The sequence below is a fragment of the Ambystoma mexicanum genome, chromosome 4p, assembly GCF_040938575.1.
Source record: "Ambystoma mexicanum isolate Mex_15411 chromosome 4p, UKY_AmexF1_1, whole genome shotgun sequence".
Lineage (NCBI taxonomy): Eukaryota > Metazoa > Chordata > Amphibia > Caudata > Ambystomatidae > Ambystoma > Ambystoma mexicanum.
Window position 1 is genome coordinate 1,178,064,595 of NC_090927.1, and position 12,330 is coordinate 1,178,076,924.

General features: G+C 45.0%; 1 protein-coding gene across 2 annotated transcripts in view; it reads right to left on the minus strand.

The window, feature by feature from the left end:
- Positions 1 to 3,448: 3,448 nt before the first annotated feature.
- Positions 3,449 to 12,330, minus strand: part of WTAP (WT1 associated protein) — a 595,396-nt gene continuing 586,514 nt past the window's right edge. For both annotated transcript variants that reach the window (XM_069606821.1, XM_069606823.1), the window contains one exon: positions 3,449 to 4,631. In XM_069606821.1, the coding sequence (XP_069462922.1) occupies positions 4,057 to 4,631 (575 nt within the window). In that variant the 3' untranslated portion in view covers positions 3,449 to 4,056. The remainder of the gene's footprint in view (positions 4,632 to 12,330) is intronic.

Consider the following 12,330-nt stretch of genomic DNA (forward strand, 5'->3'; position numbering starts at 1 on the left):
TGCGGCTCTTCACTTGGTCATACTGCCACTTCACGTGCTTCCAAATCTGAAGATGGCTGCCAGAGGCGGTGCTTAGGTAGAGGGCAGTCATTGGCTGTGGTCAGTATGACGCAGAGACCAGTGATTGGTTATTACTACGAAAGACAGATCAGAAACGAAACTGATACTGGTTTTTTCTTTACCGAGGATTCCCAGCCTGACGACGGGGAATATTCATGAGCATGTGAATCCATGCCAGACCCATGCTGGAGAACAACAGTTACAGGTAAGTAACCTGTTCCTTATCACAAAGTCATAGTCAAAGATCGACACAAACTGCATTGTATCCAAAACAAAATGCCAGTGGAAAAACTGAACTGAAGTAACGGGCACAGTGCATGCTATATTTACTGTCCGTGACATCATGCTCGAGAGCGGACAGAGGCCGTCGAGGGACATCGAGTCGATGACGCACAGCACCGTCCTCTACCGAGAATTTGTTCCCAACCAGATGACGCTAGAAGGAGATATCATAAGATGAGGAATACGTGGGAGACAATCCATTCGAAAGGTATTTATCAAAACACAAAGTGGGAAAGCAGGCTAAAGAAAAGAAACTGTTCATGCTGTAAGGATGTCTAGTCACGCTAGCACAGTGGTGGGTGAAGCTGGTGTACTGAGCATGTAAAGGTACATGTGCACTCCCTTTAACAAAGTAAATAAAAGGTTTTTTCAGATGCAAAAGGCTCTGGTCCTGTTCCTGCGGAAGTGACAATCTGTACGTATGAAGGAAGGGGGGAAGGAGGGAGAATGAGCCAAAGCCTTGTGCAGAACAATTACTTTAGGGGGTCATTACAAGAGTTCAATTATATGTTTGGGTGTAAGAAGGAGGGCACACATGTCTAGTGACCAGTACTATTTGTTGATGCTAGGGGAGCTACTAGAAGACTGCAGGATCCAGGGACGTTTTATATTACATATTGGCCCCCATTGCTCCTCTTCCTCATTGCCGATTAGCGAAGGACAGAATCAGGAGGTAGGAAGAGAAATCGGTGTTACGGTTATATACTAAAACTTGTGGATGAATTCACATCCACAATCTTGTATTTCCAAACCCCAGGGTGGTGGAGGATGGGTAATGGTCAGTCAGACAACTATCTGTGCTCCAAGCCACGAGGAATCAATTCACTTTTATGAGTCTTCTTATGTAGCCATACTTATCTTGATCATTCCAAATGGAAGTCCACAGTGGATTTCTTGTACACTGCACATAAAATGTAATGTAAATGATCCTTTTTGGGCAAATAATTTGACAAGAGGTTTGTTGCTACATATTTGAACCCCTGAAGATACGGTGAGAAACCCAAGGGTATTCTCACTCCTAAACCCCTTGGATCCTCTGCTCAGGAGACTAGGGAAGCGTCATCGCTCTTGGATCACGACCCTGAGGGTGGAGAAGTGAGGATCATCTGGGTGGAGGGTCGTGGGAGTGGGGTACCCACGGGTGAGACATGGTACCCCCCTTTCCCCCATTAGTGACCAACCTGACCCTTCCCCAACCTTTATGGGTTATTGCAAGGCGTCTTCCCTCAATTTCCCCCATTCAACCTTTAAAAGTACTGGGACAAAGAATAGAAGACTGAGGAATGAACGCTACACAGTCATTTTACTACCACAGTACTGGGATGAGGAAGATGCCAGCAGAGTATGGTGAGAGTCAGACATGTCCCCTTTATTGTGGTCAGGCAGACCAATTTAAGGATCTACACATGCAACTTGTTAGGAGGTCGCAGGTGTATAAATGGAAAGCCAGAGAACACTGTGGAGAGGAGAAACAGGGAGACCTGTGGGGGGGGAGGGGAGAACCAGCAGGGGTCCAGCTTTCGTAGGAGGCAGATGTGGTGGGACCTGTGGAGAAGCCAGGACACTGGCCAGCAGCCCATGGAGGGAGCCTCTGTGACAAGAGAACAGTAGCCGGAGCTGCAGAAATAAATGAGAAAGCAAGACACCTTCCGCATCCGTCCAGGGGCAGCAGAGCAGTCACCGAATGCAAGGCAAGTCCCGGTAAGCGAGCAGGATTTGCAGAAGCTGACGTATCGACCGCCGAAGAAGGCAGAAGCAGCAGGATCCACTGACCAGCAATGCCGGAGACTGGGAGCGTCAAGGGAAGGCACTGGGTAACTGGGCTGTTGCGAGCGGGCTGCAAGTGACGTAACATCTACCAAACGGAGCGGAGAAATGAAATTTAGCAAAGTGAATGCATAATATTTAATGAATTAAATGGAAACCTTAAATTAAGCTTAATGAAAATATATTGAATACCGAACTGAGTAAAAAGTTGAACTTAAACATATCACGTGCATATTGAATACCGAAATGGAGGGAATACTGAAATCAAGTCTAACGAATAGCAATTGAATACCAAACTAAATGAAACCTTGTAATTAAGCTCATTATATAATGTGAACTGGAATAAAACCTCAATGGTCAAAGCAAGGAACTGCCAAGGAGGAAATGCCAATATGAAAGTTACGTAAAAGAACAGAGTGCAAGTGTGAGGGAGTGCCATAGAAAGGTGGGACATGAATTAAGAAAACCACTACCAAGAGGCTAACCAGGAGAAGCCAGAAAAGAACCTGCAAGTAAAGTCAAGACGCTCACAAAGAGCAGTTAAGGGAAAGTAACTCTGAAGCCTGGGAATCCTGGTTGCGCACCTGTGATGGGTGGACCGTGTGGTCTGACAACTGTGCCTAGACCACTGAGCCCTGAACTATAAGAATTAAAGACTGTGTGGATTCAACCGAGGACATATACTACAAGTGAACTGATGAAGCAATCCAGAAAGAGGGTCGGGCTGAACTTATGTTCTGTTTTTGAAAGATTGAACCAAGTGCCAGTGATTGAGTTAAAGTCTGGGGGAAGGGGACATTGAGACTTGAGGAACTGCAAGTATTGTCTTGAGAACTGAGTCTCAAGACCTTTCCCTTGTGAATTCTGTTGCTTGGAACCTGGGTTAGGGAACTCTGCGGATTGTGTGGAACTGCATTACTTTGAACGTGAGAAAGGTAGTTTTGAGACTTTTCTGGAACTTTCTTTAACTTGGGAAATAGGAGCTGAAAAGGAAGCTACGAGCTGGAAGAAAGTCGGAAATTTGAGTTGATCACCATTTCTTTCCATTTTGCTATCTCTACACATTGTTTAGCTTTAGTTGTGAGGACCAGCATAGGTTTTGGACACAGATAGACTTAAGTAGAACTCTTTGACTCAGATTTTCCTTAGTTTCGTTCAGGTAAGGAAATCCCACCTTAGTATAGGGCAAGTTAGGCCTTCTACCATGCTGACATTTAAGTTATTATCATTTATTTGCACTTTTAATCTGTTGTCTGTGTCTTGCTTCATGATGCCTTTCCAATATCATACGAATTCTACCTGTATGCTGATCCAATGTATGCTGAAAAAAGAACAGGCCTACAATATTAAAAATCTTTATTAAGGTTTGGTCAGTACAGATAAGATAATATAGGCGCCACAGGGCAATATGCAAGAACCAAGTACAACAGTCCTTAAAAACTGAGTAACTATGCACACAGTCCTTAAACATTCGGTCATCAAGAGAAACATCACAGATTTATGGTGAAAACAGCAACAATGAAACTACCACAGGACTCAAGTCTCACTGTGAACAAAACTACTGAACTGGGCAAACGTGGCAGTCTTAAACCCACAGTATACGAGGTCAAGCATTTGAATGGGTCTATTATGACAGTAAGAATGATGCCCTTGGACAGCAGTGTGTCTAAATATACACAGATTTGTGCAGACGTCATTTTTTTGTTTTTGGAAAACATTCCATTTTAAACATCACATTAAACTCATACAAAAATAACTTGTTTCTACACACCTTTTTTCAACAGTCAACATTATAACAGTTAAAATGTTCAAATTGGCAGAGAAATTACGCAAAGCAAGAAAGGAAAAACAAAACTGTGAAAATGTATGCCCTAATTGAAAATCTTCCTGTACAATGCCACTCCCAAATTAAATGACGCTGTATAAAAATGTGGGGACAAAATAAGGTTACAAAACTGAACCCTGCGTGTTTGCAGTGGAGTCCAAACCGTTTTGAACATGACGGGAACTCATAGTTCTGCTACCTTTAGTAGTCAGTGGCTTTTCCTCTTGTGGATCGTGATTCGAGTCTGTATCATTTGAATTGTGAGTCAGAGAGTTTTCACTTCCAGTGGGAGAGTCTACACTTTCATACCCAATACTCAGTTGATTTAGGTAGCTACTGCTGGTGCCTCTGCCAGTTCTGTCTTCTGAGTGGTTAGATAGTTTATTACCATTTCCAGGGGATGGAATGAAGTCTTTCTCTATGCTACCACCCTCCCTATGAAACCCAGACGTCCGCTGATTGGAGGGGCTGCCATTGGTTGGTCCATTTGCCAGACGCCCACAGTCTTTAACAACCTCTCCCTGGTCCATTGGCTCAGAGACCGGGGTCCTGCTGGTACTTGCGGCAGAGGTTTGAGACTGCTGCTGGAACTGAAGTAACTGTTGGCGGGAATCCTTTAGCTGCTGCTGTAGAACCAAAATAGTACTCTGCATTCCCTCCACCTCCTCATCGAGTTGGATGATGAAGTCATTCAGTTCTGCAGTTAAATAAATACAGTATTTCAATAGTGGGCACAAATGTAACACTTCATTTAAAACATAGATGCATGCTTTGGATGTATGAAAAAGGAAAAAGTACAAGAAATATGAAAGATGCAGTCTTTGTAAACCTGGATGCAACATGCCCTACCTTTACGCATGTACACATTGCATTGAGGACCAGTCAGTCACACTTAACATGTGCGCCAACAAAGAATTTAATGCACCCTACATTGGAGAGCTCCTTTTATTTTATCCCTTTAATTTTAGGCTGAAAACAATCAGGTTTCAATGGCGACACTGACAAACATATATTTAACCCAATTGGATTCAGTGGAAAAATGAAGCTCCTAACCAGAAGCATCATTTTTATCTCCAAGAATTCATAATCTTGTGATTGATTTCAAGCAGACTTCAAATTGCCAATTAGATGGGATCAATAACCTGGTAAAACCATACAAACTTTATGTGTTAAGCTCACAAAGGGTGAATGAATTGTTGGGTGAATGAAAAAACGAATTGCCTTTGTACCACACTTACTCTGGCTGTGCATATGTACGAAAACAGTTTTGCTGCCTGCCCCAGGCAATTCCGTTCAGTGAACACAGGGACATGATAGGCACTTGAGCAGAACTCTGGACAAGTAAGTATCTCTGCCAGAAATATTTTACACTCAAATGACAGACGCTATCCGCTTGTATATAGAGGATTAGTAGCTTCCATCATAGTCAGATGAACCAATTACTTTCCTTTGGTAATGTTTTGATCGATACAATTTTGCTAATCTTTGACATAATGCCAGGTGTAGCCTGGTTCCTGGAATGTTCTATTACCCACGAGGGACAGCGGGGCGACTCCAAGATCAGTTCAGTCATGGCTGTGGCTGGATGTGATGTAGTGGACTCATAAATAGAACTCCAAAGGCCCTTCATACATCACATAGTTCTTCCCATTTTCCCACACTTCAAGGCATGGAAGAACTTCCACAAAGGGCACAAACACTAGAATATCATGATTTCTCACCAATTTTAAGTTTGGGCGTATATAGGTGGAAAGATGAGAAGAATCTGTGAGAGGAACATTGCAACATCAAAAGGAACATTACTGAAGGGAAGCAATTTGTTCTTCGAATTAAATACTTTTCTTCCATACATTGCACCGAAAGGCTAGATGAGAAAGGCTAGATGAGAAACTGCTACAGGACAACCTATAAAAAAACGGTGCCTTCTCCTACCAAAAAATACATAGAACACTGAATAATGAGACAATCAAAAGGAATTCCGAGATGTCCAGTAACAAGCCACTGTAAGTCAGAAGAGAAGTAGACACCTGATCCCAGGTTGAATGTGTACAGAGGCATTCAGTTACCTTTTTGTCAATTCATAGCAGGTCTTGATGCACGTGACAATTCCCTAACAAAGTCACTTTTTCCTTTGAAAAAAAACAGAAAAGGAGATTCCACACACAGTGCCCAAAGCTCACTCACACAGAGGGCAGAGGTAAACGTCTAACAATTCTCATAATCAAGAGCCACCAAGGACCAGACTTAATATACGCAAAAGAGGTTGCCATGAAGAAAGTCGGCCGAAGCACCATGCCCCAAGTCAGAATTACACAGCACATTGGAGAGAAGGTTGTAACCAACCCTTTCAAAACTGCATAGAGAGGCTGGACTGTAAAGGACAATCCCTCACAGGGTTCTACTGCACATAGATTTCATGTCCAAATCTCCCTACTGGGGAACCTACTTAAAAGTCAGAAACAGCCCCATGGGGAAGCCCTGTAGGTAGAGCACCAGATAAATAACATCTTCAGAGATCTCACAATAACACCACCTCTCAACAGCCATGTCATTCGATCTGTTTTTTATACAGCGCAAGTCACCACTGTAGTGGTCTTAAAGCGAAGAGTCCTTATCCGTAGGTGTTTAAGGAGTGACATTGCTCAGCGTGTCAAGCCAGACTGTGGTCTATGAGAGGAAATGAGAAGGGCACATAAGGACATAGCAGGGAAAGGATTTGTGTAACAATGGAAACAGCCATGCATGTCACAGTAGTTCTCCAGTGCTTCACTTTCATAGAGTTACACGATTTGAATACTTCCCAGTAAGGCTAGGAATTTGAACAAAAAATGATCTCTATAGGAGTAATATATGTTTAACATGTAGCCTATCCCTCTCAAGTTGTTTCAGGCTTTTCCCCTCTGAATCAATGAGGCATTGCATAATAAGCAATGTTATGATGTGTGCATACAAATGCATTATACACAGTCTTGCAAGGGAAGTGGGTAAAATTCATGTGAATCTAGTAAATTAGTTGAATTGTGGTTACAAGTAAATAACTAATTATTCTCCAGCATTTCAGTCTTTCATAGAAGAGTATGCGTGGAACCAAATGCAGAGCATTATTAACAAGAGACAAAATGACCGGCTGGCCTCACTATCGGAAATGTGGAAGATACTCTTGTCCCACTGATATCAGACTCCCCCTTCTAGTCCACACCCATGCAGTAACGCTTACAGAAAATATATAGTGCTCTCCATGTAGCCTGCAGCAATACCCAAGTAAGAAAAGAGCTATGTTATTGGCCTTGGCTCACGTGGATGAGCAGTGACTTATTTGGGCTTCTCCCTGCTGCTGAATCATAGCACTGTATATAGATTATATAGTAGGCAAGTATCTAAGAGTGCATGACCAATGGTTGGTTGCCTGAAGGTCACAAAAAACGTGTCTGCAGCAGCAGTCTTCAGTCTGGTTTATTTAGAAACTCTGCGTTCACTTGGTGTCAACAGAGTGCAGTACAACTTCAGCCACTTTAGAGTGGTTGCTGAAAAAAGTAGGCAGTTGGACTGACTGTTGGGAGAACTCAGCAAGGACATTAAACAGATTTTGGCTGGAGAATCACATTGTCCCTGAAGTCTCAGGGATTCAGTTCCTTTCTTGGACAAGTGAGCATATTATACCAATCGTCAGGCTGTCATAAAGGCGATGACTAAAGTCTTCTAGGACACCCAGGCCCTATTAGACTTGTGCAACAGGGCCTTCATCTGTCTAATTAAATTAAATTCCCCCGATTTTGTGGGTTTCACAAATGCAGAACACAGACCTTTTTCTTGCACATTTATGTAAGGTCAGTAGAAATAAAGCAATCCTTACTTCTATAGTTGGGGATTACTAGAAAATAAACCGTTAGTAAACTGTGAGGAAGGCCAAGCCTGTCTAGATAAAGGAGGGAAGAGTAGGAGCTGGTGGCCCTGCAGACAGGTCTGCAGATTGTTCCTGAAGGACCAAGCACAGAATTGCTTCCACTTCCTAAAGTAGGCTCTACGAGCGTCTGACGTTCTGAGCACACACGAAGGTTCATCATACATGTGTTGCTGTCCATGAAAGAACCATTTAGGCCCCATACTGTAGTAACCAGGGACCTTGTATTGTGGTCCAAATTATGTCTCCAGTCACCCATTGTCAGGTGCAGATGCACCAAGAGGGGGAGTGCAATGTCCATGGAAAGGGTCATACGGGACTGGAAGCAGATCTGTCTCGCCCATGCAAAAGTTGGGAGGAGGTTAGAACAAGGAGTTGTCCAGAGCTCATTTAAGAGGAATGACTGCAAGTGTGCATTTAAATGTCCCCTCTAAGGGGATGGACAAGGCCTTCCCATATGACCTTATTAAGGTAGGTGGGGTGAAGAGGGGACATCTTGCAAATTGGTGAAAGTCTGCATTGTACTTTAGTCTATCTTGGAAGTGAACTAGCACAGAAAGATCTAGTCCAGTTTTTAAAATGTGTTTATAACGTAATATCTTTTGAATGTCGGGGTGCCATTTCAAAGTGCCTGGGGAAAAGCAAAACAGGACATCAAGTACAGCACAAAGGTGTGATATATGACAATGCATTACTTACCGTAAAAGCATTTCTGATGGTTGTATCTGCTTAGATTCACATGCTGTGCATAGGTCCGACATCCAGTGGTCACTGCGGAGTATTGCATTTTGTTTTTCGTAGTCGAAAAGGGGACGTCGACAAGGCGTGTCTAACACTATCCTTATAGTGACGTGTGTTGTACCCAAAATCCCTCACGCGTCGAGGTCCCTCTGTTTGTATTTTTTCTGCCCTGAGGGAGCCTTCTATACGTGAGTGAGTACAGAAAAGAGAGAGAGAGATGTAGAAAGGTGTCTATGTTCCTTCCATCCGAGCGGGGAGGAAGGGTGGGTGCATGTGAATCTAAGCAGATACCACCATCAGAAATGCTTTTACGGTAAGTAATGCATTGTCTTCTGATGTTTGTTAATCTGCTTAGAATCACATGCTGTGCATAGACTAGCGAGAAGTACCCGGAGTTGGCGGTGGGTTATGAGAAGGAACAGTAGAGAAAAGATGTCTTAATACTGCCTGTCCCACCTGGGAGTCAGATCTAGAGTGTGCATCTAGACAGTAGTGTTTTGTAAAGTTGTGCACAGAACTCCAGGTAGCCGCTTTGCAGATGGACTCAAGGGGAACATTTGCAATGAACGCTATGGAAGCCCCAGTGCCTCGAGTAGAATGTGCTCTTGGCTTGAAGGGTAGTTCTCTCTTAGCAAGAGTGTAACAGAGAGTGATGCATTGAACAATCCATCTAGATATAGTGGACTTTGAGACTGCATCTCCTTCTCTTCCTGCTGCCACCGAGACAAAGAACCGATTAGTCTTTCTCAGTGGCCTGGTTCTTTCCATGTAGAACATGACAGCTCTGCGTACATCTAGTGTATGCAGACTTTTTTCTCCCAAGCTGGAAGGGTTTTGAAAGAACGTTGGTAGTTCTATTGACTGGTTTACATGGAATTTCGAGATGAATTTTGGTGCAAACCTTGGGTGTGTGCGTAGAACCACCTTATCCTTGTGAACTGTTACGAAGGGGTCTAGAACAGAAAGAGCCTGTAGTTCACTTACTCTCCTAATGGAGGTGATAGCTATTAGAAAAGCAGTCCTAAGAGTGAGGTCTTTAAGAGTTGCCTTGTGCATGGGTTCAAAAGGCGAGCCCATGAGTCTAGAAAGTACCACATTTAAGTCCCATCCGGGAGCTGGGTTAGCTATCGGAGGGTGTATTCTCTTTACCCCCTCCATGAAGGCCTTAATAACTGGGATCTTCCACCACAACACTTTAAGTTGGGAAGTGGCGTATGCAGAAAGTGCCGCCAGGTGGACTTTAATGGAATTGAACACTAGACCTGAATCCAATAAATGGGTCAAGTACAGAACAATATGTGTGGGAGAGCAGTCAACCGGGTTGATGCTCTTTCCTCTACAACAGATGACAAATCTTCTCCACTTGCTAGAATAGCGGTGGCGAGTATTAGGTTTTCTGGCTTCCCTGAGGATGTCCATACATCTCTGCGGGAGTTGTAGATGTCCAAATTCTATGATCTCAGGAGCCAGGCTGCTAAGTTCATGGTCCGAGGGCATGGATGCAGTGTCCTGCCCCTGTCTTGTGACAGCATGTTGTACGGGCAGGGAAGTTTCACTGGGGGAGATAGGGACATCTCCATCAAGTGTGCGAACCATGGCTGCCTGGCCCACATTGGGGCCACTAGTATCATGGTAACTTGCTCCTGGTGGTGCATCTTGTGCACCACTTTGTTGAGAAGGGGAGTCGGGGGAAAGGCGTAAACAAATTTCCCTGACCATTGAATCGACAGAGCGTTCCCCTTGGACTGGTTCTGGGGGTACCTGGAGGCGTAACTTTGGCATTGTGAGTTCTCCAGAGTTGCGAACAGGTCTATTTCCAGGAATCCCCATTGCGTGAAGACGTCTAAGACGATGTTTTCGTGCAATCGCCATTCGTACTCTTCGGGCAGGGGGGAAGTCTCTGCTGAGTTCGTCTGCTAGCAGATTGAGTTCCCCTGGTACGTGTTGTGACAGTAGGAACATGTTGTGTTTGAGAGCCCACTTCCATATATTCTGTGACAGCTTGGACAGTCCTGGAGAGTGGGTGATGTAGTACATGGCTGTGGTGCTGTCTGTAAGGACCATCACTGTCTTCCCTTGTAGGTGTTCCTGGAAGGCTTTTAGTGCTTTGAACACCGCCAGTAGCTCCAGTAGGTTTATGTGCTTGGATGCTACGTTCGGAGTCCACACTCATTGAGCAGTCTGATGGGATAGGTGAGCCCCCCCATCCTGTGAGGGATGCGTCTGTGGTTAGAGTGGCCTCCACCGCGGGTGTGGCAAAGGGTTTCCCTATTATCAGGTTTTCCTTTGTCCACCACCGTAGCGAGAGAACCAAGGCTTGCGAGACCACCACTAGATCGTCCCATTGTCCGCTGGCCTGACACCACTGGCTGTTGAGCCACTCTTGCATTGGGCGCATGCGCAGGCGCGCGTGAGGTACCAAATAAATACACGACGCCATCATACCTAGCCATCGCATCGCTTTGCGCACCGTCACCTCTCGACCTGCCACATATTGGGGGATCTGAAACAACATGTTTTGGACCGTCTCGTTGGAGGGGAAGACGAGGCCGTCCTTTGTTCGAATTAGAGCCCCTAGGAATTGTTCGACTTGGCTGGGGTCTAAGCTGGACTTCTTCTCGTTGATGGAGAACCCCAGTTGGAACAAAAGGTCTACAGTCTTTTGGGTGTTTGAGAAGCATGTCTCGTAAGAATCCCCTGTTATGAGCCAGTCGTCGAGGTAAGGGTATACTGGGATGGATAATCTGCGCAAGTGGGCCACTGCCAGTACTTTCGTGAATACCCTTGGTGCAGATGCTATGCCGAAGGGTAGCACTCTGAACTGGTAGTGTTTGCCCTCTATCATGAACCTGAGGTATTTTCTGTGCGCTGGCAACATTAAAATATGAAAGTATGCATCTTTCATGTCCAGTGTTGTCATGTAATCTCCCTGTGATAGCAGTGGGATCACTTCCTGTAAGGTCACCATACGAAACTTTTGGGGTTTGACAAACTTGTTCGCTGGGCGCAGATCTAATACAGGGCGCATGGTTAGATCCTTTTTGGGTACAAGGAAGTACACTGAATAAATACCTTCCATTACCTGAGATAGAGGCACGACCTCTATGGCTCCTTTTTCCAGCAGTTGGTCCACTTCTTGGAGAAGGATGGCGAGGTGTTGTGGTGTCATGCGGCGTCCCCTCGGGGGTCTGTATGTTGGGGAACTGTTGAACTCTATACAGTAGCCGCGGGCTATGGTGGAAAGTACCCAGCGGTCTGATGTTATTCCCTCCCATGCTGGAAGGAAGGATGTTAACCGGCCCCCGACCGGCGTTGCATGGGAGGGGACGCGAATCTTCGCGTCACTTGGTGGTGTTGTTGGCTTGGGAGGCTCTGCGGGTGGAACCCCGGCCTCTTCCCTTGCCACGGCGTTGACCCCTCGGATTGTACTGCCCGCTATTACCCCGGTAGTTGCTGGCAGAATACTGTTGTTGGTTTTGTTGCTGGCGTTGTCCACGAAAAAAGCGCTTATTACCAAATCCCCGCCTGTTAGGGGGTTTTGAAATTTGGTCTAAGGCCTTTATTGTATCAAATTCTTTCTTCGCGTTCTCCAGCGCGTCATCCACTGCTCTCCCAAAGAGGTTGGACTCCTCTATGGGTTTATTAATAAGGGACGCTTGTATTTCGCCTTAAAACCGGAATTGCGAAGCCAGACGTGACGCTTCAGTAAAATTCCTTGTATCAAAGTGCGGCCAGCCGTCTCTGCTGCATCGAG